Here is a 22,085-nt window from a genome sequence, read left to right on the forward strand (position 1 = left end):
TGCGAGAACTAAAATTATGTTAGTAAGTTAATTTGGTAGCTATATGCTATAGTAGTCCAATCTAAACAATTTCCTTGGGCAATTTTGTATGGCAGTTTGTATATGCTATAGTAGTCCGATCTGAAAAACTTGTTCGCAAATTAAAGGGCAAAAGGGATTAAAGTGGGACAATAATTCATACCAATTACTATAGTTTTATTTGTGTCAGAGATAATTATGTTAGAATCATCCTCAACGGAGATACATACATATATGTTTGTATATGATGCAAACTACGGCTAAATTTAAAAATTAGGTTCACGTGAATAAGGAAAATGAGGTTTAGACCAAAAACATGCTTTTATGTAATTTTATGAATATTTAACGCACACACTGACGAAAATATAAAAACATTTGTACTCAATATTTTTTTTTTTTTAATTCATCACATAAGCTTTTATATTGGTTTTAACAATAAATAAAATTCAAAATTAAATTTAAAAATTCCTTAAGTAGTTGCAAGTATCGATTACTTCTTAAACGACTAATCATCGCAAAAGCGGCTGTGGTGTGTTTTGAAAATGTTTCTTTAAATTGGTTAAAGATTTTTTTTTTTAATTTCATTTACCACTTCAAACGTCAGTTACGTTTATATTCCTTGAAAATTTTCCTGTCCTTAATAAAAAATCATAAGACGTTACGCTTAAAATTGAAAACCGCTGTAACGAAAAATCGCAAATGCGTATTTACCACATCTGCCACTTTTATGCTTTAAGCTGCTATCACAATTCACAGAAAGAAACTGCTTTCGCAATCGCAATTCATAGATAGGACTGCTATTTACAAAAGTGATCGCAGTTGCGATCTGCGATTTTTCAATCACAGTGAAAAAATCACCGGTAGTGAAATATTCCTCATCACTAATCTAAATCAACTGTAATAATTTATAAGCTTTCCTTAGCGCTAAATCAGAGTAGCACAAGTTGATTTCAAGCTTCAAATTTTCTCGGTGATGAGATTCACAAGTGACATTTTTGTATTGTACTGATGATATTGTGGCGAAAACGAATACTAGAACCAAAAAGTTGGTTTGAATGAAAAATAAAGATAAACGTACATACATAAATATAGTATATCCATTACCAGGCGCGGATCCACGGGGAAGAAAAAAAATTTCAAAAAAAACTCGAAAATCTACAAAAATACTTAAGAAAAATGATGGTATGGTTAAATGCTTCAACTGCGGAAAAAATGTTATGTTGCATGCAATTGTAACCTGTTCAATAATTCAGTTGGACGTAAACGCAAAGCTGAAAATGTTAAATCCAACCAATCATTAGACAAACCAATCATTACATACTGCAACTGGAGAAGATAATTATAGCGAATCCTCTGAGTAGTGCTCGCACGTTACAGTAGTAATTAGAAAAGTTGCCGTGGTACACAATTTTATAGTGGTAGATAAAGTCATAATTGTGGTAGAATTTCTAACTAGAAGATAAATTATTAAAAAATATGAATCTCTTTGAATTTTTTGTTTACGATAGAAATTGCGATCTGCATCCTGCCCGGCGTCTGAAAAATTCACAAGCGAGATGCATCGGGCAATTGCTGTGTGTATTTTAATATTTGAGAGATGTCGCTTGAAGTCTGTGGCTGCCTATGTGTTCAGCACATTATGTTTTGTTCGTTTCGTTGTTTGAGTATGAAGTGCTGAACACATAGAGCACTCAGAGAGTCTGTTGAACTCTTTGGAGTCCAGCTGATGGTTCGATTACACCGACTTTGGTTCTTCCTGAAGCGTCCTTATAACAAATGGTTGAGTATTTGAAAAGGAGCTGTTTAGCCTTTAGTATCTTCTTTCTCAAGCTTCTCTGGAATGTTTAATTGGTGCATTGAACTCATTAAGTACTTTTACTTTAACACATTTATCTTATCTTACCATTGCCTATAAATAGTTTGGTGTAGATTCATGTATGTCCTCAACAACCCACAACTTGATTTTTCCTACAATCTTTATTTATTTCTGCCCAAATAACTGTTTCTGGTATCTGCTGGCTTTTTGTTATTACCACTCGTCCAACGTCGCACTTGTTATCCAATGTATCCGACATAACCGAACGTAATTGGCCCTTTCATATTTGAATAAGTAATAATCGTGTTCTTAGTTAAACTAAGAAAATTCCAAAAAAAAAGTGTCAAATTTTCTACGAATTGAAAAAAAGTTGTTTTTGACCAAAAAATTTTACTTTACGTTGTTTAAAAATATGTTCAAAATTTACTTTTCTTAGTTTTTTTAGTTTAAATAGAAGATAATACGACATTTAGTTTTAATCCTGCCCGCCAATCCTGCCCGCCAATTAAAAATAATCGTGAAAATGAAAAGCCGAGAAATCGCCCTTCAAAATTTCGACCATTTATTCCCTTCTAGCTTCGATATTTCGAATTCCCATCTATATCTTTAGGGCATATTTCTAGATAATTTTTAAAGAGATTTAAGCAAAAAAACACCTCCTTAATAAAGATTTCGTAACAGAATTTATTGATCTTATAAAAAATGAATTGGGAATTTTTCAAACGAAAAGTGAGAAATATAAAAAAAAAATTGTGAAAAATAAAAGTTGGAATAACTTATTAACGAAATGCAAAGAAATAGATAAAAGTGCTTCTTCTTCTTCTTAGTTAACAACAGCGCGCCAGCCGTTTCTTCTTTTCGCTAGGTAGCGCCAATTGGATATTCCAAGCGTAGCTCTCCTCTCTCTCTCTCGTCTTGCTCTTGCTAATTTGTATGTCGTGTATGGCAAAACGATTTCATACAGATCGAACGCACATGTGTGTCGTGTATGGCCCCTATTAGCAAAGCGTGAAAGCGTTGAATTTTTCTGTCAAAACAAATGTCTGATCCAAAGCGAAGGAAACGTTCTATGTGAATTAGTCATAAAAGTTTATTGGTTTGTATTAAAATTGTAAATGAAAAATTTGGATTTGAGCTGATTGTAAAGTGTTACAAATGACAGAACTAGTACGAGGAGAAGCATCCGAATCCGATGAAGAAACTCATGTAAAAGATTTGTTTGCACATTATAATTGAAATGATAATTTCTTATATTTATCATCAGGTCAAAATATTCGCATCCGAAGTTCCTGGCGAAGCCACTGAGTCAGATGAAGGTAACACAACCAATACTACATTTGACCAAAATCATATATACATATTTTTCTGTAGATTTGTTCGAAAAAAAGTTACCAACATTGGGAAATGATAACGTAATGACAGAATCACGCTACAAAAATAATTTGCTGCAACGAAAATTAAGTATTAATTCCATAAACTAAACTTATCCAATTTTCAACTCTCACCGTTATTTTCAGTCGATAATAACATTGCAATTTATAAGGGAATGTCTATGTTTGCAAAGAATTTTATAACAAATGCGTCTAAACATTTGCTAAACATTGATCAACATCTCATAAAATCACAGGTAAGACAGTTATATATTTTTAAATAAGCTTTGGTATTAACAATTAAAATTAAAGAAAATAAGCTATTTTAATTTTTATTTCGTCCAACCAAATTTTTTAAATTAACGACGAAATATGTCATTAGTAATAACTAAATTCAGATATGTATGTATATGAGAATAATATCCCTATAGTGAGTACTTCTTTAATAGTTTTCACAAAGGCATTAAATTTAATGAAGCGAAGTTTTTTTTTAATTTTATCCAGATGTTAGTTTTGGAATTCAATCTTTTGTGAGAAATATACTAAAACAAATTTTTCACGTATTCGGTTTTTGACAAGATTCTTGCAATCTTCTCTGCAAGGAGTAATGAAAAAATTCATTTTTCTTAAATAGCTAAGTGCGTGTTAGACGCTATATTTCTTGTGATACATAAAACATTTTTTATTTTCAGGTAACTATGCAGTCAGTTTTATGCTCTTTGAAAAATTCTCAGGTCAGTATGAAGCAACTGCATGAAAAACATAAAGATATTTTTGCAAGCAATTTTGTACCGGATATCAAACACTAAGCTTTTATAAATAAAAAAAATATTAATCGATATTTTACATATGGAATTTTATTTTTATTATTCTGTGTCCGAATCAAGTGCAAATATTTGTCCACTTGTTGAAGGTTCCACTGGCACATATGTTGATTGAAAACAGCGGGAAAATATAGATCGCAAATTAGTTCTCCCTTCGCGCTTTGGTGAATCAGGAATGCAATCGTCGTTATCTCCGTTATGTACACCTTTGCTGACAACGGGATCAACATTCTTATCAAACATCTGCATTCGATTTGTTTCTCCAGATAATGTTGGCGTTAAAAGACTAATCTCATCGAAGCTAGAAATCGAGACAGATGAATTAAGATTACGAGGAACAGCAACAGACGACGGGTAACTCCGTTCACTACTACTGTTTACAAATCCAAATAATGATGAACTATTGCTGAGGGTCGTATCCTCAGCAATGCACTTCTGGTCCATAACTCTTCTAATGTTTTTAGATTGATTAGGTACCTTCGCTGTTTTTAGTTTCCGCTTTTGGCTTGCTTTTGAAGTTGTGCATTCTTGGACTTCACTTTCCTGACAATTGTCATAAAAACTTACCTCTTCTGGTGATAAGGTAGACATGATAAGTATGCAATTAATTTCATCTCTATGGGATATACCCACAAAAACTGGACTAAAAAATTTAATTATTAGTCTCGCTTTGGTATTGATAGTTCAATGAAATAACATACCTTCCGGCTCCATCGAATTGCAAACACAAGCTTTCATTTAAGGCCTCAGCAAACATAAGAAACGCTCTTAACTCTTTTAAACAAAATGTTATGCACGTTTCTTTTTCAATTTTGTACTTTTCAAACTCATCGGCGCTATATATATTTGGAAAATATATAGTAATATTATTTTTGGAGACAATAAATATTATATAATTACTTCAATTGCAATTGAGACCTCATAAATTTTTCATTAACTCTAGATCCTTCAACATAGTTCTTAACATTTACTTTCTTCTCTTGTGCTTCTAAAGTAATTTCTTCTTCCGCTGGATTAAAGTTATTGGATATTTCAGTGAATATTTTATGTGAACCACAAATACTACAATAAAAAAGAATTTTATTACTTTTTAATTTTTATTTTAACTTACGTGTTGCAGTTGTTTTCTGGTGCCATTTCTGCGGTAATATTTTCTTCGTCATCAACTGAAATAAACGTATTCTTCAAAGTTTCATGTTGGCATTTTAATTGAATCTGAAACTTAGTTCTGTCGTTTAAGAGAGCCATATCACACCGTTCAACCTACATTTTAAAGAAAATATGTATGTATATTCTATAATATGATAAATTACATATAAAATTAACACTTTATGGATATGTGTATATTAACTAATTCGGCCCCTTCGGGCCGACCCTTACGAAACAATACGTTTTCTGGGCCTACCGTTGGATAGCAACTTATCTAATCCTAACCAACCTAACGGAGATTAGGTACCCGTTACAACAACAACCACATCAGCTATATTTATGCTTATGTAAAAATAATGTTTTTCCCATTTCACATCTTTCCTTTAAAATTAGTTCGAATATACATATATGTATACCTGTTTTGTATTTCTAAACACGGTGAGACAAGCCCTCATATCAAGTTTACAAAAACTTTCTTCATTTTGGTCGACCTCGTAACAATCGAAGAAGCTCCTGCTAAAACGATATGTTCCAACAGCAGATTTAGTTGGATTCAGAGTGCGAAGCTGCATTCCACCAATATTAGCTTCAATGAATAAGTCGCCTCCGAACTTTGAAAGTGATTGCACTGCTTTAGCAAAAACTAGAAAAAATACACATGGTTAGATGAAGTACATCCAAAGTTAAGTTAAAACCTTTTGTATTTCCGCCATCTAAGGTACTTTTCATTTGTAAACACAATTGTCAAAACTTTTTGCTCTAAAAAGCTTCTTGAAAATAAAATTGCCCGAAACTTTACAATTAATCGATAAATCTAATACTGCTCTATCAATTATTTGTATTTAAAGTAATGAAAGCGACACACCTCTCAAGTCCTACAATGATAAAATACAAAATTAACAGCCTTATTCTCTTGGCCTCACAAAATCACCACCCTCAATGCAAAATCGGTTGTGTTTGCATTGTTAATTTCAACATTTTTAAAGAAGTTTGTAATAATTTTATTGAAATAGAATGGTGGAAGGCTTCTCCCAAAGGCGTCATCTATTATTTATTTATTTATTTAACACCAATCGGTACTATACATAGAATAACAATTATAATTCCAAATAAGTCATCAGGATTAATAGCAGGAACAGTGGCAACGCTACTGCCTTCCTTCTTTTCCTTCCTTACCGAGCAAAATTTGTGAACAGTTGCGTACGTGACAAAAACGCAGAAATCAGCCAGCTTTGTTTGTTTTCATTTGAACAATGTTGCCATTGCTCAATACGCATATATAGTTTTGTACACATCTATGTTTTCAATTACAATTTTTTATAATGATCAAAACTGAAAACAAACTATTAAAGATTACTTATATATTTATAAATAATAGCATTCGTCTCTGATATTGAGCTATTTTAAGAAAAACCCAAATGCCGTGACTTCTCACGTCATCCTACGTCAAAGAGAGAAGGGAGTAGCGGTTTTCACAGTGCACTTGCATTGCGCGCCCATAAGATGGGTCATATCAGCTGACACATAAAAAGTTGGGAATTAAACAAGTAACCTAGTTCGTATGCTAGTATTTTAATAAAACTTTTTGAACGAACTTTCTGCAGATCCGCTGAAGAAGTTGACGTCACCGTGCAGAGATTTTACCAATGTACAGATTCTTTCCTTTGAGCCATTGATTATATAGTTTTTGTTCGATCTGCAAGTTTTCAGGATCCGCATCTGTCTAAGGTTAAGCTCATTTGGTATGATTTCAAAGTCTGCAAAGATTTCTGGGGCATCAATTAATCCATTGAAGATTTTGAAAAAGAAGATGAGTCTGCTACCTGGCCTCGAGATTTCAGGTCATTTATTTTCAGGATTCTTCGGGCGTGTTCTGTTGAACTAATTTCGTTTCTGTGTCTGTTATGAAATAGCAGCGCTTTGCAGAACTTCCGCTGAATGCTCTCTACTCTGTTGACCATTGAGTCCGTGAATGGGGACCAGATCACTGTTCTATATTCTAGAATGGGTGGCACTAATGCTGAGAGCAGGCAGGTTAATGAGCAACTGTTCTCAAATTCAATACACATACGATTAATCAGCCCTAGAAAATACTAGTAATGCCTGCGAAGTAATTTTTTCGATATGTTTCTTGATATTTAGTCATCTGTTTGGTCATTCCAAGTGTAGGTTAAAGGTACATGAGTATGCGGGTGAAGAACATCACTGACTTCGCGTTTTTTCATATTCAGAATAAGTTTATTTAACTGACACCAGTTATACAGCTCATCTACATATATCGTTTTGTAAGATGTGAATATCAAGACCGGTGCAAATTCCACGAAAAATTTTTAAATTGTCAGTGTATAATAAATACTCAGACTGAAGTTTCTTCCCAATGTCATTCACAAATATGTGGAAGAGTATGGGTCCAAGGTGGGTTCCCTGGGGAACACCAGATGTGACATCATACTCATCTGAAATGTGTCCGTCGATCTTTACTTGCAATCTTCTTCCTGTTAGGTACGATCTGATCCAGCGCAGCGCATTGCGTCGTAAAAGCAAGGTTTTCGTTGATTGAAAGATCCAAATTATTGAAACATAAATCCAACAGATTATTTTTTTATTTAAGATATTATTGAGTTGTTGACACTCAATCAGAGCAGCTTCTCGCAATCAAAACGGGGTGTACTGCTGGGCAAATTCTAGTCCCCCACTATCATGATCCTTGAATTCTGAAATTTTACTCTCAAATGCATTAATGTTTCAATATGGGCATAGTATATCTCATAATTAGCTTGTAGTGGTATATATACGCACCTAATGATGATACAAGCATTATCACCTTTGATCCTTATGAAAATCTGCTCTAGGTTATTGTTTCCAATAGATATAAACTCAGCTTTAATTGTTCGTTTAAAAGCAATCAGGACACCACCTCCTCTCTCGCATCCTCTCGAAGTATCCCTATCCTTCCTAAGTGTGATATAGGAGCTATCGATGAATTCATTATTTTCAATAGATGAGTGAAGCCAGGACTCTGGTATACATATTACACCGTGCAAGCTACTTGCCGATGAGGTTAGGAACTCGCTCAGTTTTGTCCTTAGACCGCGCGTGTTCTGGTAGAATAAGTGTATCTGCTTTAGATTTCCTTTCCTCGATGACTTTCCTGGCGAAGGTTTTTATTAACAATTCTAGGCGTGTCATTCACGTATTTAATGGTTTTGTTTTTCACGCCACTGTCATTCACCAATCTAAGTTTTCCTTCAGTGATTGCAATTGTGACTGCTGAGCCGGAGTGAGATCTGACTTGAAGGAGACTCGTCTGCCAGGATCAGGTTTGTTTTTTTGTATATTTCTAGCATGAGAGGCAGACTGTGTCTCAATCAGCACAGGCCTATATCGATCGGGTGTTGGACGCCCTTGCCTGCATAGTTTGAACGATTTCACATTTTTATGGAGCTTTTTTGGAATAACTGATGACCGTGATCTATCTTCTTCTATACCTACTTTACGGTCTAACGCCTTGGATTCGGTAATATTTAATGCTATCACATTGGCTTCCCGCTTCTTACGCTCATTGACCTCCGTAATAACCTCCTCTGGAGAAAGTGGAGGGAATGACGCTCATCAATACGCAATACGCTCATCAACTCATTGACATTCACCCCCAATGAAATATATATATCAACATTTTAAGCAATGGGCTAGGCTACTGCGATTCTACTTGCATTCCTTACAAACATAATAATATCTTAATAACATTGAGATATTTTAATCAACTACCAAAATATTATTTTTCTTAATTCTTGATTTTAGTTTTTAATACTTCAACGAAATAACAAAAATCCAAAAAGTTTTATTAAATTAGTATTAAATAATAATATAAACAAATGAACCAATACGAATTATATATAACATAAATGTTATGTATTCAACGGGTTTTTTTTTTTTTAATTCTACCGACAAGAACAAGGACAAAGTAATAGCATAATTCAAAAAAACATAACTTTTCAATTTTGAAATATCATTATTAAAGAGTCTATAAAAACTGCAACCATTCAGATTACTAAAGTTACATAATCATCGGAAATCATTGAGTAAGTTTTAATTACTTTAAAACACTCTGGCTGATGAAAACAAGTACACTTTATATTCATCGGATTCGAAAGGATATTATCCGATCGATTTTAAGTTAGAGACAATTTTTGTGACTTGAGAAGATTTTGCTATTCTCTAAGTGTTCAGTCACAAAAATCTTACTCTTGAATGAAAATAAATATGTCGATAACAAATATTAAATTTTCTATAACATGGTCAAAAAACATAATTACAAATAAAAATAAAAATATATGTTGACTTTGTTTGCTAACTATCAGGTCAAAAATTTTAGACAATGTTTTGTGACTGACGCTAGAGACTGTTTAGTGAATACATAGTTACTAACTTTACCTCAAAATGTCTCTGGTGACTAGAGACTGCTTACAAAATTTCACTATATATTGCAACGGATTTATCAATAAATCGTCTACCTTGTAACTCATATGCAGAACACAATGCTCGCGACAGACTGCAGCAGCACGACAGTGAACTGAAAATGACGTTGTGAATCCTACTACATGAACAAAACCGTGCAGTTCGTTTCAAATTATCAATTGTTATTACAAATGATGTAACAGAGCTATTTTATGCTTTTATTTGTAAAATAACGAGCGATTCTGTACTGAGATACAGTATCAAGTCTCTAAATTTGACAGAGACAATTTTTGAGACTTGAGTCGATTTTGCTATTCTGTAAGTGATAGTCACAAACTCAATTACATTTCATTATTCAGAGATGTTTTTATACTTGAATGGAAATAAATATGTCGATAAAAAATATTAAATTTTCTATAACATAGTCAAAAAACATAATTATCAGTAAAAACATAAATATATGTTCACTTTGTTTCATAATATTAACRAAATTTATGTAAAATKTATTTATTTTTAACCTTTTCGTRTTTGAGTTGCTTACAAAATATGCAATCGATTRATATMTATGATGATCTCTAYTCAGTATATTCAAAATGGCAGACACGAGTTCTTTTTGGTTTTGTGACTTGCTAACTACCAGGTCTCAAATTTGAGGCAATATTTTGAGACTAAWGCTAGAGACTATTTAGTGAATAGTAACTAGTCACAAATTGAGATTTTACCACAAAGTGTCTCAAATAGAGACTAGAGACTTATTACAGAATCCCGCTATAAGAATATATTGTAGTTAGCGAGAACGACAACTGTCGGCCTGCAGTCGAGTAGTCGTGCAGCTGTCAAAATAGGTCTGTCCATAAGAACGTGTGTATTTTAATATTGATGATATTGACAGATATCGTTTGCAGTCTGTCGCGAGCATTGTGTTCAACACATCACTCTTAAGTTCCGCCACTGGATTGTTAAAGAAAATTTAAAATTTAATAACAATACACTAATCCTTCAACGAAGTAGGACATGAAAATGTTAAATATAAAATTCTTATTTTAAGCAAATATCTATTTTTATTTATTTCTTTACCTGGAGCATCAGTCCTATCCAACCATACCACTTTTAACACTGAATTTGTGGAATGGAAGTTTCCCCCAAAATTGAGTTCTTTGTGTTCTAAAATGCACCCTATAAATCCGTATTTAGATATATTTCAATATGTTCTATCCAATTACAATCAAGTAAATTAAAAAATATGTACAAATTGTGTTAATTTAATTTATATATTTATATGTATATTAATTATTCTAAAAATCCCTTTTGGCTCACGGATTTGTCATTTTCGCGTAAAAAGAGCTGATTTAAAATAAAATTATAATTTTCGCGGCCTTTTTCGTTCGGGACGGAAACTATACATTTACGTTTTCAGTTTAAAGAATGGATGAGATTCGTACCATAAGTGAAAACAAGTAATTAAAGATCCTTAAATACGTTTGAATTTTAAATACAATAACAAATGAAGAACTACCCTAATCATCATTTATTAAAATTATATGAAGTTTCCTCATTGTGGCAAGTCTTTTTAATGCCACATCAGTTTTTAATTTCTCGTGAATATATTGTACCCGGCTTTACGATTGGGTTTAGATTTAATTAAATATAGAAGTACTTTCAAGAAATACTTCGTTTTATTAGTACTATATTGTAGTTTTGTAAACGCAAGCTTTGGTTTTCAACTGATTATGAAGTGTAGCAAGTCTTAAGAACAAAGAGAAAATGTTAAAAGAAGTTGTGTACCGAACACTGATCCTTGTATATATAATTTTTACGACGGTTACAGGGAATATCGCATCTGACCTTCCAAGTTCTCATTCCCAAAGTTATTCGGTTACCACGCTAATTAATGCAAAATGGCAACAAACACCTTTGTATTTGGAAATTGCAGAGTATTTAGCAGATGAAAATCCGGCTTTATTTTGGGATTATGTGAATGAAATTGTGGCACAACAGAAACCAATTAAAGAATATGGTAAACTATTAGTTGCAATTTATTATGCATTTAATTGTGTTTTTTATCCCTATAATTTTAGCTTCTGAATCGAACCAATATTTGGCAGCGATTAATATTGCACGTAACAGACTTAATGTACTTCAGTTACCACTGCTTAAACTCGTAGTGTCATTGCACAGTTTGACTCCTCGAATACAAACACATTTACAAATATCGAATGATATTTATTCAAAATCTAAGTGTAATCAAGATACCTTCGTTCAAATTGATACTGAAGTAATATGTAGTATTGATGAGTTAAGAGAAAAACTCAATTCTCAGAAAGAGGATTTAGCAGAGCTTGTTACATACAGTTTTGACCATGTTTATCCAGGGTCAGAAAATAATTCACGAACAGTTATTCTGCATGGAGATTTTGCGTCTAACAGTTTCTCTGCTTATCACAAAATATTGTCAAAAGAAGCCCGTTCTGGAAATATACGTTACATTGTTCGACATTATCTAGTAAATAATACTAATAATAATCCTGTAAGACTTTCTGGCTATGGTGTAGAGCTTCACCTTAAGTCTACTGAATACAAAAGTCAGGATGATGCGCCTAAGACACACGATGACACACTAAAGAATGGTACCGATGACGAAACTGAAATAAAGGGGTTCGACTTCAAAGTACTAAAGAATAGATTTCCAACTTTGTCCGCCTCTTTAGACCAATTCCGTTATAATCTTTTAAAGGGTAATGAAGAAATCACCCAACTGAAAGCATGGGAGTTTCAAGATTTGGGATTGCAAGCAACACGGGCAATTACTGAAGTGCAAGGCGATGAGTCCTTGCAGGTACTGCAATTTATAGCTCACAATTTTCCAATGCAAGCACATACACTACTTCATCATAAAATATCAGATGCCTTGCGAACTGAAATTAAACACAATATTGAAGTATTTGGACGTAGTTTAAACATAATTCCCCCCGATGGAGCACTATTCATCAATGGTTTATTTTTTGATGCTGATACAATGGATCTTGGCGCTATTGTTGAAACAGTGCGAACTGAAGTGCATGTGCTCGAGAGTTTACATAGGAACAATATACGAGGCCCACTGGCAGCTGCTCTTCTCGCTTTGGATCTTTCTGGAGCATCTAGCAAAGAATTCGCCATCGATATCAGAGACACAGCAGTAATGTGGATAAATGACATAGAGACTGACCCACAGTATCGTCGTTGGCCATCAAGCGTAATGGATTTATTGAGGCCAGCCTTTCCAGGAATGTTACGAAACATACGAAAAAATATTTTCAATTTAGTTTTGGTAGTTGATCCATTAAATCCTGCTAGTAGAAATCTGATAAAATTAGCAGAGAGTTTTGTCATTCATCAAGCGCCAGTAAGACTTGGTCTAGTATTCGATATTCGTAGTGCTGAAAAAGATACTACTAAAGATTATAATTCAATTATATGTGCATACAATTATGTAACTCAAAATAAGGATGGTCGGTCAGCTTTAAGTTTTTTAACAGATGTCTTTGCAGCTGCGGATGCCACAGAAAAGGTGCGACATACACATATTCGTAGTCAATTTAAAAAAACGTTTAGTAGTTTATCTGGTGGCAAAATTGATGATATTTTGGGCGAAGACTCAGACTACGATTATGGAAAACAATTATCGCAAGAATTTATTGAACGTTTAGGATTTGCCAATTCCCCTCAGGCGTTATTGAATGGCGTACCAATGCAACAAAATTTATTAACCTCTGATAGTGAATTTGAAGAGGCGATTTTTTCGGAAATCATCCAACAGACCAGCACTTTTCAGAAAGCGGTTTATAAAGGTGATTTAACTGATACTGACTCAGTTATAGATTATTTAATGAATCAAGATCATGTTATGCCACGATTAAATCAACGTATTCTCAATACAGATACGTCTAAATTCCTTGATTTTTCGGGAATCGAATATAGGGACTTAACCAATATTCAAGATTTAGCTCAGCTTTCAAATCGAGATATGACGGCAACTTTATTGTCTAATATAAAATATTTCGGAGCTAAACATGCTACTGAACGCATTGGTAATTACGAATTAAACTTCTTAACCATATGGATTATAGCTGATATCGAACAGCCGGAAGGACGCGAACTGTTAGCGAATGCACTTAATTATCTTAAGTCTGGAAGTAGTGTACGAATCGGCTTTTTGCCTAATGTTGAAGGTTCATCTATATCAAATAAAAATAATTTAAATCGCTTAGCGTGGGCTGCTACACAAACACTTTCCCCCGTCGAAGCTACGGACTTAGTTTTGAAATGGCTCAACAATCCAAACTCGATAAGTGAAATTCCAAATGCTGTCAACGAAATACTTTCATCAACTGAGTTGCATATGAAGATGTTGCGAGTTTATGTGCAACGCATTTTCGGATTGCCAAAGTCTCTCCGTTTAGTAGTTGGAAATGGAAAAATATTCGGACCATTATCAATAGGTGAAAAGTTTAATGTCGAAGACTTTGGGCTGATTGATAGATTCAATGCTTTTCAATATGCTGATAAAATTCGAAAAATACTAAAACAAAATGTCGAAAATGAGGCAGATACTACTGATGATACTGTAATCAACAGTGATACTGTGCTCAAATTATACGCCAGCCTAGTGCCCAGACAATCAAAGACTCGTTTTAAGATACCTGATGATATTAAGAAAGATAATTCAGTAGTCTCCTTAGGACCTAAACAGCCACTGATGCCACATTTTGATATTTCTGCTGTTGTTGATCCTGCCTCGAGAAGTGCACAGAAACTCGCTCCAATTCTTATTTTAATGCGGAATATTCTCAACTGTGAAATGAACATATATTTAACGCCTGTCGGACAACACAGTGATATGCCTGTAAAGAACTTTTATCGCTATGTTGTAGAACCGGAGGTACAATTTCAAACCAACGGCAAGTTAGCAGAAGGTCCTATATCAAAGTTCACAAGCTTACCTGTTAACTCGTTACTTACTCAAAATTTACAGGTGCCGGAAAATTGGCTTGTAGAGGCTGTGCATTCTGTATATGACTTAGATAATATCAAATTAAGCGAAATTGGTGGACCTGTCCATAGCGAATATGAATTGGAGTATTTGTTATTAGAAGGTCATTGTTTCGATTCGAATTCTGGTGCGCCTCCTCGTGGTCTCCAAATCACGTTGGGAACACAAAAATCTCCTGCTATTGTTGATACCATTGTAATGGCTAACCTTGGCTATTTCCAACTTAAAGCTAATCCTGGTGTTTGGGAACTGCGCCTACGCGAAGGAAAATCTGCTGATATTTATGATATTGGCCATGCAGAAGGTCCCAATACAATACATCAAAATCAGTTAACAAAAGTCGTGATTAATTCTCTGCGATCTCATGTGATAAAACTTAGAGTTGCAAAAAAACCGGGTAAACAGAATGCAGATTTGCTAGGTGACGACGAAGATGATTCAAAATCAGGTATTTGGAACTCTATTGCTAGTTCGTTTGGAGGCGGATCTTCACCCACCGCATCGGGTAAACATGGTGCAGAGGACTCCGAAACAATAAATATTTTTTCCGTTGCTTCCGGTCATTTATATGAACGCCTGTTGCGCATTATGATGCTATCTGTGTTAAAGCATACGAAATCACCTGTTAAGTTCTGGTTCCTGAAAAATTACTTATCTCCACAATTTACAGACTTTCTTCCGCATATGGCGAGAGAATATGGTTTTCAATACGAACTTGTTCAATATAAGTGGCCACGGTGGCTTCATCAACAAACAGAAAAACAGCGCACGATTTGGGGATATAAAATACTTTTCCTAGATGTTCTATTCCCCCTTAATGTTCGTAAGATAATTTTCGTGGATGCAGATGCCATTGTACGTACAGATATTAAAGAACTTTATGATATGGACTTAGGAGGAGCACCATACGCCTACACACCCTTCTGTGATTCTCGAAAGGAAATGGAAGGTTTCCGTTTTTGGAAGCAAGGCTATTGGCGTAGCCATCTTATGGGCAGACGATACCATATCTCGGCTTTGTATGTGGTTGACCTTAAACGATTCCGCAAAATTGCAGCTGGTGATCGATTACGTGGTCAATATCAGGCTTTGAGTCAGGATCCAAATAGTCTGGCAAACTTAGATCAGGACTTACCAAACAACATGATACATCAAGTCGCCGTCAAATCATTGCCGGATGAATGGTTGTGGTGTCAAACATGGTGCAGCGACAGCTCTTTTAAGAAAGCAAAAGTGATTGATTTATGTAATAATCCAATGACCAAAGAAGCTAAACTGACAGCAGCTCAACGTATAGTACCCGAATGGAAGGATTATGATGTTGAAATTAAAAATTTAATGATGAAAATCGAGGATCATGAAAATACTGATCATTACGCCCAGGCCAGCGCAACCAACGGAAGCCCGCAATCAAGTAATGAAAATAATGATGACAAAAACATGAAACACGAAGAACTGTAATTTTCATTCCCGCTCTGTCCTGTGATTGTAATAGTCATAAACATTCACATAATTGTATCATAAATGTTCCGTATACGTTTTTTATATACCTTTATTTCGTTTAGAGTTATTAAATATAATTAATATAAAAACAATGGTTTAATTTAGTTCAAAAGGTATAATTTATATTACAATACATTTTTACCTAATTTCAAAAAAAGTTATCAAATAATTTCATCTATTTGCAATCGCCATTATTAAGTAAAGTACTTTTGAAGAGTTCCTTGCTCGTACATTTTTTTAACATCTGTGCCGCCTCCTATAAATTTTCCATTAATAAAGACCCTTGGCACCTGAAAACAAAAATTATGTTAATTTTTTTTATTTGGTTTATAACGAAAATATGTAACAAATTAAACAAAAAAAAAAATTATGTAGGCCTAAAATTATTTTGGCTGGGAATATTATGAAAATAGTTCGGTAACTATTTCTGGCCAAATTCTTATTATAAAAGGAAGACGTAAAATGAACTACTTGGAACATGGTTGCCAGTATTTTACTAATCAGAATTTAGTTAATATATATGTGTGTAATTTATAATAAATTTCTAAAAAAAAAAAATTTTTTTTTGTTTTTTCGTTAGCTTTGATATGGTTACATTCGAAACTACTAGTCATGCCTTCTATATTTATTGAATACAACTTCATTTCTAACTCCCCGTAAATGGAAGAGTTGTATATAGATAACTTATAGTGACTATATGAGTAACTCGAACTCAATATTGTAAGGTTTAACAATCAACTTACATCTATACTTTAAAACTCAAAGAAAAAAGGTTATAAACAGCTGTAATTGATTGTTTAATGAAAACAAACTCACGGTTCTACCGCCCGTTATCTCTCCAAGGATGTTTTGAATTTCTTCAGTATCATTACGACTATCTAGTTCAACAACATGTGCGGCTACAGAAAGTTTGCGAAATTGCTACATTTATTTAAAGATGAGTATTAATCGCAAATAAAGATAACATTAATTAAGTTTTACGAACCTCTTTGGCCATTGTACAATAAGGACAGTAGCTTTTAGAAAATATAACAACCTTATTGTTTGCGATTATGTCGCGAACCATATCTGCTTGAGGGCTGCTCATATTCACACTTAGTGGAGGCTTTCTTGGTAAAGCTGAAATGACTGAACCCATACATGAGCTGTTTACATCCACGTAGATTTCTTGAAATTTTAAGTGTTTAAAGCAGAGATAAGAGATCCCCAATTCTCTGACACTTCAAATTAAGAGAGAAAACCACTTCTCCGACCTTGACAGTTCACTAGATAGGATAGGTTTGACGTTTAACAAGTGAAACCAACTAGAATGGCCAGATTAAAATAATACCAAAAATATATGTGAACGAAATAAAATGTAAACCAAGGGAAAATAAAAATGCATATAAATGTAATTGATGAAATGTTATATGATGTGATGCTTCGTAGCATTAATTCTCCATTAAATATTTAAAAACGGTCAATATATGTATAAAGAAGTAAATATTGTGTTTTTATTGAAATATCCAAAGATTAGTGTTTTCACTGACCTCGCTACAGTGTTCTTTTTTTAACAAAAAGTTTGTGCGAGAAGAGAGAAAAGTATAGCAATCTATTGTTTATAATATTGCATATGGAGACCACATTTTGCCTATATTTAGCAATAGCAGTGAACATATTTATCTTGGCATACATTGCTGGCAATAAACAATATTTTTTTCGAACAAATTAAGACGTATAAAAATCAGTATTGCTAGCAATGTATTGCTTAGTTTAGCAACTTAAAAACATAACGGGTACTCAGACCGAACTTGTTAATCTAGTAGTTCGACAGTTAATACTTCGTTAAAGTACTTACTTTTGAAAAATTTGTCTAAGTTGTAGTAGACAGCAAATGTATTTTTTCAAAATGAATTAAGTTAACTTTTGAGGCACCAACGCAAACAAAACAGTTGAGTGATGTTACCAAGTAGGAAAAAACTATCAAGCTTGCCAGTCTGGTACTTCGTTACTCCGTAAAACGATAATATGTTAATTTTACAAAAACAAAACCCACGTAAAAAACTACCGAGTAACGACTTAAGGTCCTTAACCAGCTCTTAAGTAATTGCTCAAGAAAAGAAATACATTATGGGAGTTCTTTTGCTCTGGCAAGAATGAAGATTGCAAAAATCCTATACCGAAATACTCTAGGGCACGAGAGCATCCATTGCAGAATCTAGTGATATATGAACCGCTGACTCGGTGAATTTATTGTAAATAACTATTGTACATGGCTATTGTGAATTGGAGCACCTTCTGCATACATTTTTAACAAAAAAAAACTGTAACAACCTTCCTTAACAATTTAACGTCAAAATATGTGTTTATGTAAAATTTTTTTATTTACAGCTAAAACAGGGTTGCAATTATATTTTTGCGTGACATTGCATGCAAATAAAGATGGGTTTTGTCTGACATATTTTATAGCCCTTGCAAATATTTTTCTGCGTGAGTTTGTTGTTGTGCCGTTGTATTAGGTGGAAAAATGTGCAATTCTTACACCATGCAAGGGTTTTGCAAGAGCAAGAGAATAAATAAAGAAAACAAATTTTGTGTAATATGTATGTATGTACCTGTGCCCGAAAAATAAGGTGATATTGTATTTATTTTGAAAATTCTTTATTTATTCTTCCAAATCAATTCCAACCCCTTCACAGTAATCCCCACTAGATGTAGTACATTATGCCAACGGATTTTCCAATCTTCAAAACACTGGTTGTAGTGACAATTTCCGGGATGGCCTTCAGTTCCGTCTTCGCTGCGGCTTGAATATCTTTTAAAAACGGTGACCTCGGAGCGGTCTTTCGAGCTTGGTGAACAGCCAGAAGACGCACGGCGAAAGATCAGGAGAATGCGCTGGTTACGGAACGATATGGGTTGAATTTTTGACGAAATTATCATTTATTGCAAATTCTTTGCTCAACAAATTTCGACATCGCAAAAAACGAAAAACTCACTTTTAGCAGCTTACAAAACGACAAGTATCTTAAACACTAATAAATATTTTGAAATGAAATGAAAAAAATAATTATTATCCAAATCCTTCGACGCGCGCAGTTTAAATTCAAATGTCACCTTATTTTTTCGTGATCTGGAGAACGTCACCTTCCAGTGACACCCATTTTATCCCCGAAATCTAGGGATGCTATTCTAAATCCCAACCATTTATTTTTAATTATATACACAACATTCAATTCACAATGCTCACATTTTTCTTCTTGTTAAGCTTTTCCGTTTTCGTTATATAATACATACAAATTAATTGTAAAATATCAAATTATCATGTAACGAACTTACCTCTCCCAAAGCCAAAATAAACCAAGAATGATAGAGAAGAGATTACGCAATGCGCATGTTTGCTTTCAGTCAGCTGCTAATGCTGACGTCACGGTTGACTTATTATTTACCCGCGCCTTTGAATGTGAATTCGAATTGTAGTATAAATTGTGAAATTATATATTTTTAAATGACGTTGCGCAGTGTTCGGATGCAATAATAACAATGTTAAAAGTACTGCTACGAAGTGGAGATTTTTCTATACCCCTAAGGATAAAACAGTAATAAAACTATGGATTCATTTTTGTCGTCGGGCGGACATTTTATTTGTTAAAAATGCGTGCATTTATCAAGTGCTCTTCGCTTCAGAAGCCTTTGAAAGCAATTTGCTCTTTGAAATGGGTAATTAGATCATTTTATTACAATAATTTTACTTTTATAACCAAACACTCTTGCAAGTTTAAGCTAGCGGAATCCAAGGAATTGCTACCCAGCTTTCCCACGTTAACCACTGCTCCTGCAGAGGCTAATGAAGGGCAGAAAAGGATTGAGTCTCATTTAAACCAATCCTTTTTAGAACATTTGTTTGGCGTAATCAGGTTAAAAGACGGTCTTCGCGATCACCCTGACAGGTAGAAGTTCAAGTATTGGCTGTGTTCCTATATCCTTGGGTACATCGAAGGAGCAATTACCGATGAAGGAAATGTTGAAGTCGGCAACACCCCAGATTTGGAAGGGAATTACTTATCTCTAACTGGCAATTATCAAAATATTAAATGTACATAGTATTATAAAGCTAGAACTACAGAAAACATTCTTATATAAAAATGTATTGATGTTAACAAATGCAAATATGTACTCGTACTTACATACAGACTAAGTTTTTGCATACTAACCACTGTTTCTTATCATAATTATAATAATAACCTTAATCTAACAATTTATTCCATTTATTTATACGCATATATGTATGTTTATTATATTTTGGAAGGTAATATTTTTCAACGTGTGTCGGTTGATTTAAATTCCACTGACCCAATTGAAAAAAAGATGACTTGGAGATTCTCAACAACGACGGACTTGATAATTTGGCAGGGTACATCTGCCACAAACTTGGTAAAGACAACCCCGAAATTTGTGCCAATTCAGAAAAATTTTAGAATTCGTTCCTTGAATAAAAACTTAATTGAACATATGTATAGCAAAAAAATTAATTTAAATAAGACAATAAATTGATTCTTGGTCACAAAATATTCAATCTTTTTATTTGTATAAATGTATATGGTTGAAACAAACACAGCAAAGAGACAAAATTAAATAATACAATGAGGCACGATTCCGATTACTTTGGCGGAGGGGTAAAAAACCGAATTTCCGTATAAATGGGGTATGTCCGGATAGGGGAGCTTCTCCAGAGTAGGAATATCCAAAAATAATATAAAAATTACTTATATTTTACTTAAAATTACTTATACTTTACTTATATTTTCACGATTAAAAGTTCAAAAATAGCTTTAATAACACAAGGTATTTCTCTATCTTCTATTAAATTTATTCACGTTTTTCACTCTGTATATTTAAATATACATTCTAAGCATTGAAATAAGGGGTTGTGCTTAGTATCGCGCCGGTTAATTTTGGCTCACCGTACCTAAACGAGCGAACCAAATGGAAAATTTTAAACTAGCATGTATGCTTAAGTTATCGAACTTTGTTTTAAAACACATTTTATAAAAATCGGTTCACAAATTTTTCCACAAATTCACTTWAAAAAATGCTATTTTTTGCAAATTTCTAAATATATGCTAGTGTATTTTCATCTGTTGCGCATTGTACCAAACCAATTATGGATACATTTTCACGCACATATATTACTTATGAATTATAAAAACCGCTAGTAATGTTTTTAATGACTTTTGATTGTTAATTTCTTTGTAAATCTTTAAATAAAATACACCTTTTTCTGCATTGAGTTCAATAATGCGAAAAACCAAAATGACTGCCTAATTCGAACTGTCAAATTACCGAGAAAGCACGAACAAAAGGGAATAAATTAAACCCACTTAGCAATAAATGTATGAAGAGAACGCGAATAGGTGTTCAATGCGCGGAACACAATGCTCGCGACAGACTGCAGCAGCACGACAGTGAACTGAAAACGGCGTTGTGAATCCTACTACTTGAACGTTTGTGAGAGGGCAGCAGCATAACAATGGCCGGCATGTACACAAAACAACGCAGTTGTCCATTTTGCATGTTCACAATTTCGTTGTGGCCATACTAATACCTTGCACTTCAATGAAATTTTAATACTTTGTTCAAAGTGAAATTTTTATGCAAAATATAAGAAAATAGGCAAATTTATTTGTTTTAAATTATCAATTGTTATTACAAATGATGTAACAGAGCTATTTTATGCTTTTTTCTATAAAATAACATCAAGTTTGTTAGAGCTTTTTTTACATTTTACATATTAGTGGCATCACCACTTTACCTCATCTCTCTATCTTCCATTCTACTGTCAACTCTACTGTCGTCCTATTGTCGTTGGCAAATATAGGATCAAATTGAAGTTAGTGAGAACGACAACTGTCGGCCTGCCGTCGTGTAATCGTGCA

At 33.6% G+C, this 22,085-nt stretch overlaps 4 protein-coding genes and 1 long non-coding RNA gene across 5 annotated transcripts; 2 read left to right on the forward strand and 3 right to left on the reverse strand.

The window, feature by feature from the left end:
• Positions 1-492: 492 nt before the first annotated feature.
• On the reverse strand, positions 493-2,152 carry LOC108973355. The gene is made up of 3 exons (XR_001993721.1): positions 1,922-2,152; positions 1,522-1,853; positions 493-1,470 (listed from the first exon to the last, which is right to left on the reverse strand). It is a non-coding gene; the product is annotated as an uncharacterized LOC108973355 (long non-coding RNA).
• A 729-nt stretch (positions 2,153-2,881) lies between these two features.
• Positions 2,882-4,050, forward strand: LOC108973354 (biogenesis of lysosome-related organelles complex 1 subunit 3). Its single transcript, XM_018940585.1, has 5 exons — positions 2,882-3,040; positions 3,099-3,150; positions 3,206-3,295; positions 3,352-3,461; positions 3,897-4,050. Exons 1-5 carry the CDS (start codon positions 2,990-2,992, stop codon positions 4,011-4,013), a joined length of 420 nt encoding a protein of 139 aa, XP_018796130.1. The 5' UTR covers positions 2,882-2,989; the 3' UTR covers positions 4,014-4,050.
• Positions 4,040-6,213, reverse strand: LOC108973353 (cell cycle checkpoint control protein RAD9A). The gene is made up of 6 exons (XM_018940584.1): positions 5,873-6,213; positions 5,594-5,820; positions 5,140-5,291; positions 4,929-5,090; positions 4,730-4,864; positions 4,040-4,671 (listed from the first exon to the last, which is right to left on the reverse strand). Exons 1-6 carry the CDS (start codon positions 5,904-5,906, stop codon positions 4,071-4,073), a joined length of 1,311 nt encoding a protein of 436 aa, XP_018796129.1. The 5' UTR covers positions 5,907-6,213; the 3' UTR covers positions 4,040-4,070.
• A 5,023-nt stretch (positions 6,214-11,236) lies between these two features.
• On the forward strand, positions 11,237-16,142 carry LOC108973366 (UDP-glucose:glycoprotein glucosyltransferase). Its single transcript, XM_018940608.1, has 2 exons — positions 11,237-11,652; positions 11,714-16,142. Exons 1-2 carry the CDS (start codon positions 11,400-11,402, stop codon positions 16,126-16,128), a joined length of 4,668 nt encoding a protein of 1,555 aa, XP_018796153.1. The 5' UTR covers positions 11,237-11,399; the 3' UTR covers positions 16,129-16,142.
• A 59-nt stretch (positions 16,143-16,201) lies between these two features.
• Positions 16,202-17,456, reverse strand: LOC108973368 (glutaredoxin-C4). Its single transcript, XM_018940609.1, has 3 exons — positions 17,156-17,456; positions 16,987-17,091; positions 16,202-16,460 (listed from the first exon to the last, which is right to left on the reverse strand). The coding sequence occupies exons 1-3, from the start codon at positions 17,306-17,308 to the stop codon at positions 16,365-16,367; spliced, it is 354 nt and encodes a 117-aa protein (XP_018796154.1). The 5' UTR covers positions 17,309-17,456; the 3' UTR covers positions 16,202-16,364.
• Between the last annotated feature and the right edge of the window lie 4,629 nt (positions 17,457-22,085).

This window comes from Bactrocera latifrons, unplaced genomic scaffold (assembly GCF_001853355.1).
Source record: "Bactrocera latifrons isolate USDA-ARS-PBARC rearing strain unplaced genomic scaffold, ASM185335v1 scaffold_471, whole genome shotgun sequence".
Lineage (NCBI taxonomy): Eukaryota > Metazoa > Arthropoda > Insecta > Diptera > Tephritidae > Bactrocera > Bactrocera latifrons.

What these genes read in the sequence shown, in the direction of transcription:
- LOC108973353 (XM_018940584.1), bottom strand. Translation starts at nt 5,906, where the DNA reads ATGAAAAGTACCTTAGATGGCGGAAATACAAAAG. An exon ending in TGTTTAGAAATACAAAACAG is followed by an intron (nt 5,292 to 5,593) that starts GTATACATATAT and finishes TTTAAAATGTAG; the next exon opens with GTTGAACGGTGTGATATGGC. An exon ending in AGGTCTCAATTGCAATTGAA is followed by an intron (nt 4,865 to 4,928) that starts GTAATTATATAA and finishes AAATATATATAG; the next exon opens with CGCCGATGAGTTTGAAAAGT.
- LOC108973366 (XM_018940608.1), top strand. Translation starts at nt 11,400, where the DNA reads ATGTTAAAAGAAGTTGTGTACCGAACACTGATCCTTGTATATATAATT. An exon ending in GAAACCAATTAAAGAATATG is followed by an intron (nt 11,653 to 11,713) that starts GTAAACTATTAG and finishes CTATAATTTTAG; the next exon opens with CTTCTGAATCGAACCAATAT.
- LOC108973368 (XM_018940609.1), bottom strand. Translation starts at nt 17,308, where the DNA reads ATGGGTTCAGTCATTTCAGCTTTACCAAGAAAGCCTCCACTAAGTGTG. An exon ending in ATTGTACAATGGCCAAAGAG is followed by an intron (nt 17,092 to 17,155) that starts GTTCGTAAAACT and finishes AAATAAATGTAG; the next exon opens with CAATTTCGCAAACTTTCTGT. An exon ending in AGATAACGGGCGGTAGAACC is followed by an intron (nt 16,461 to 16,986) that starts GTGAGTTTGTTT and finishes TTTTGTTTTCAG; the next exon opens with GTGCCAAGGGTCTTTATTAA.
- LOC108973354 (XM_018940585.1), top strand. Translation starts at nt 2,990, where the DNA reads ATGACAGAACTAGTACGAGGAGAAGCATCCGAATCCGATGAAGAAACT. An exon ending in AATCCGATGAAGAAACTCAT is followed by an intron (nt 3,041 to 3,098) that starts GTAAAAGATTTG and finishes ATTTATCATCAG; the next exon opens with GTCAAAATATTCGCATCCGA. An exon ending in AGCCACTGAGTCAGATGAAG is followed by an intron (nt 3,151 to 3,205) that starts GTAACACAACCA and finishes ATTTTTCTGTAG; the next exon opens with ATTTGTTCGAAAAAAAGTTA.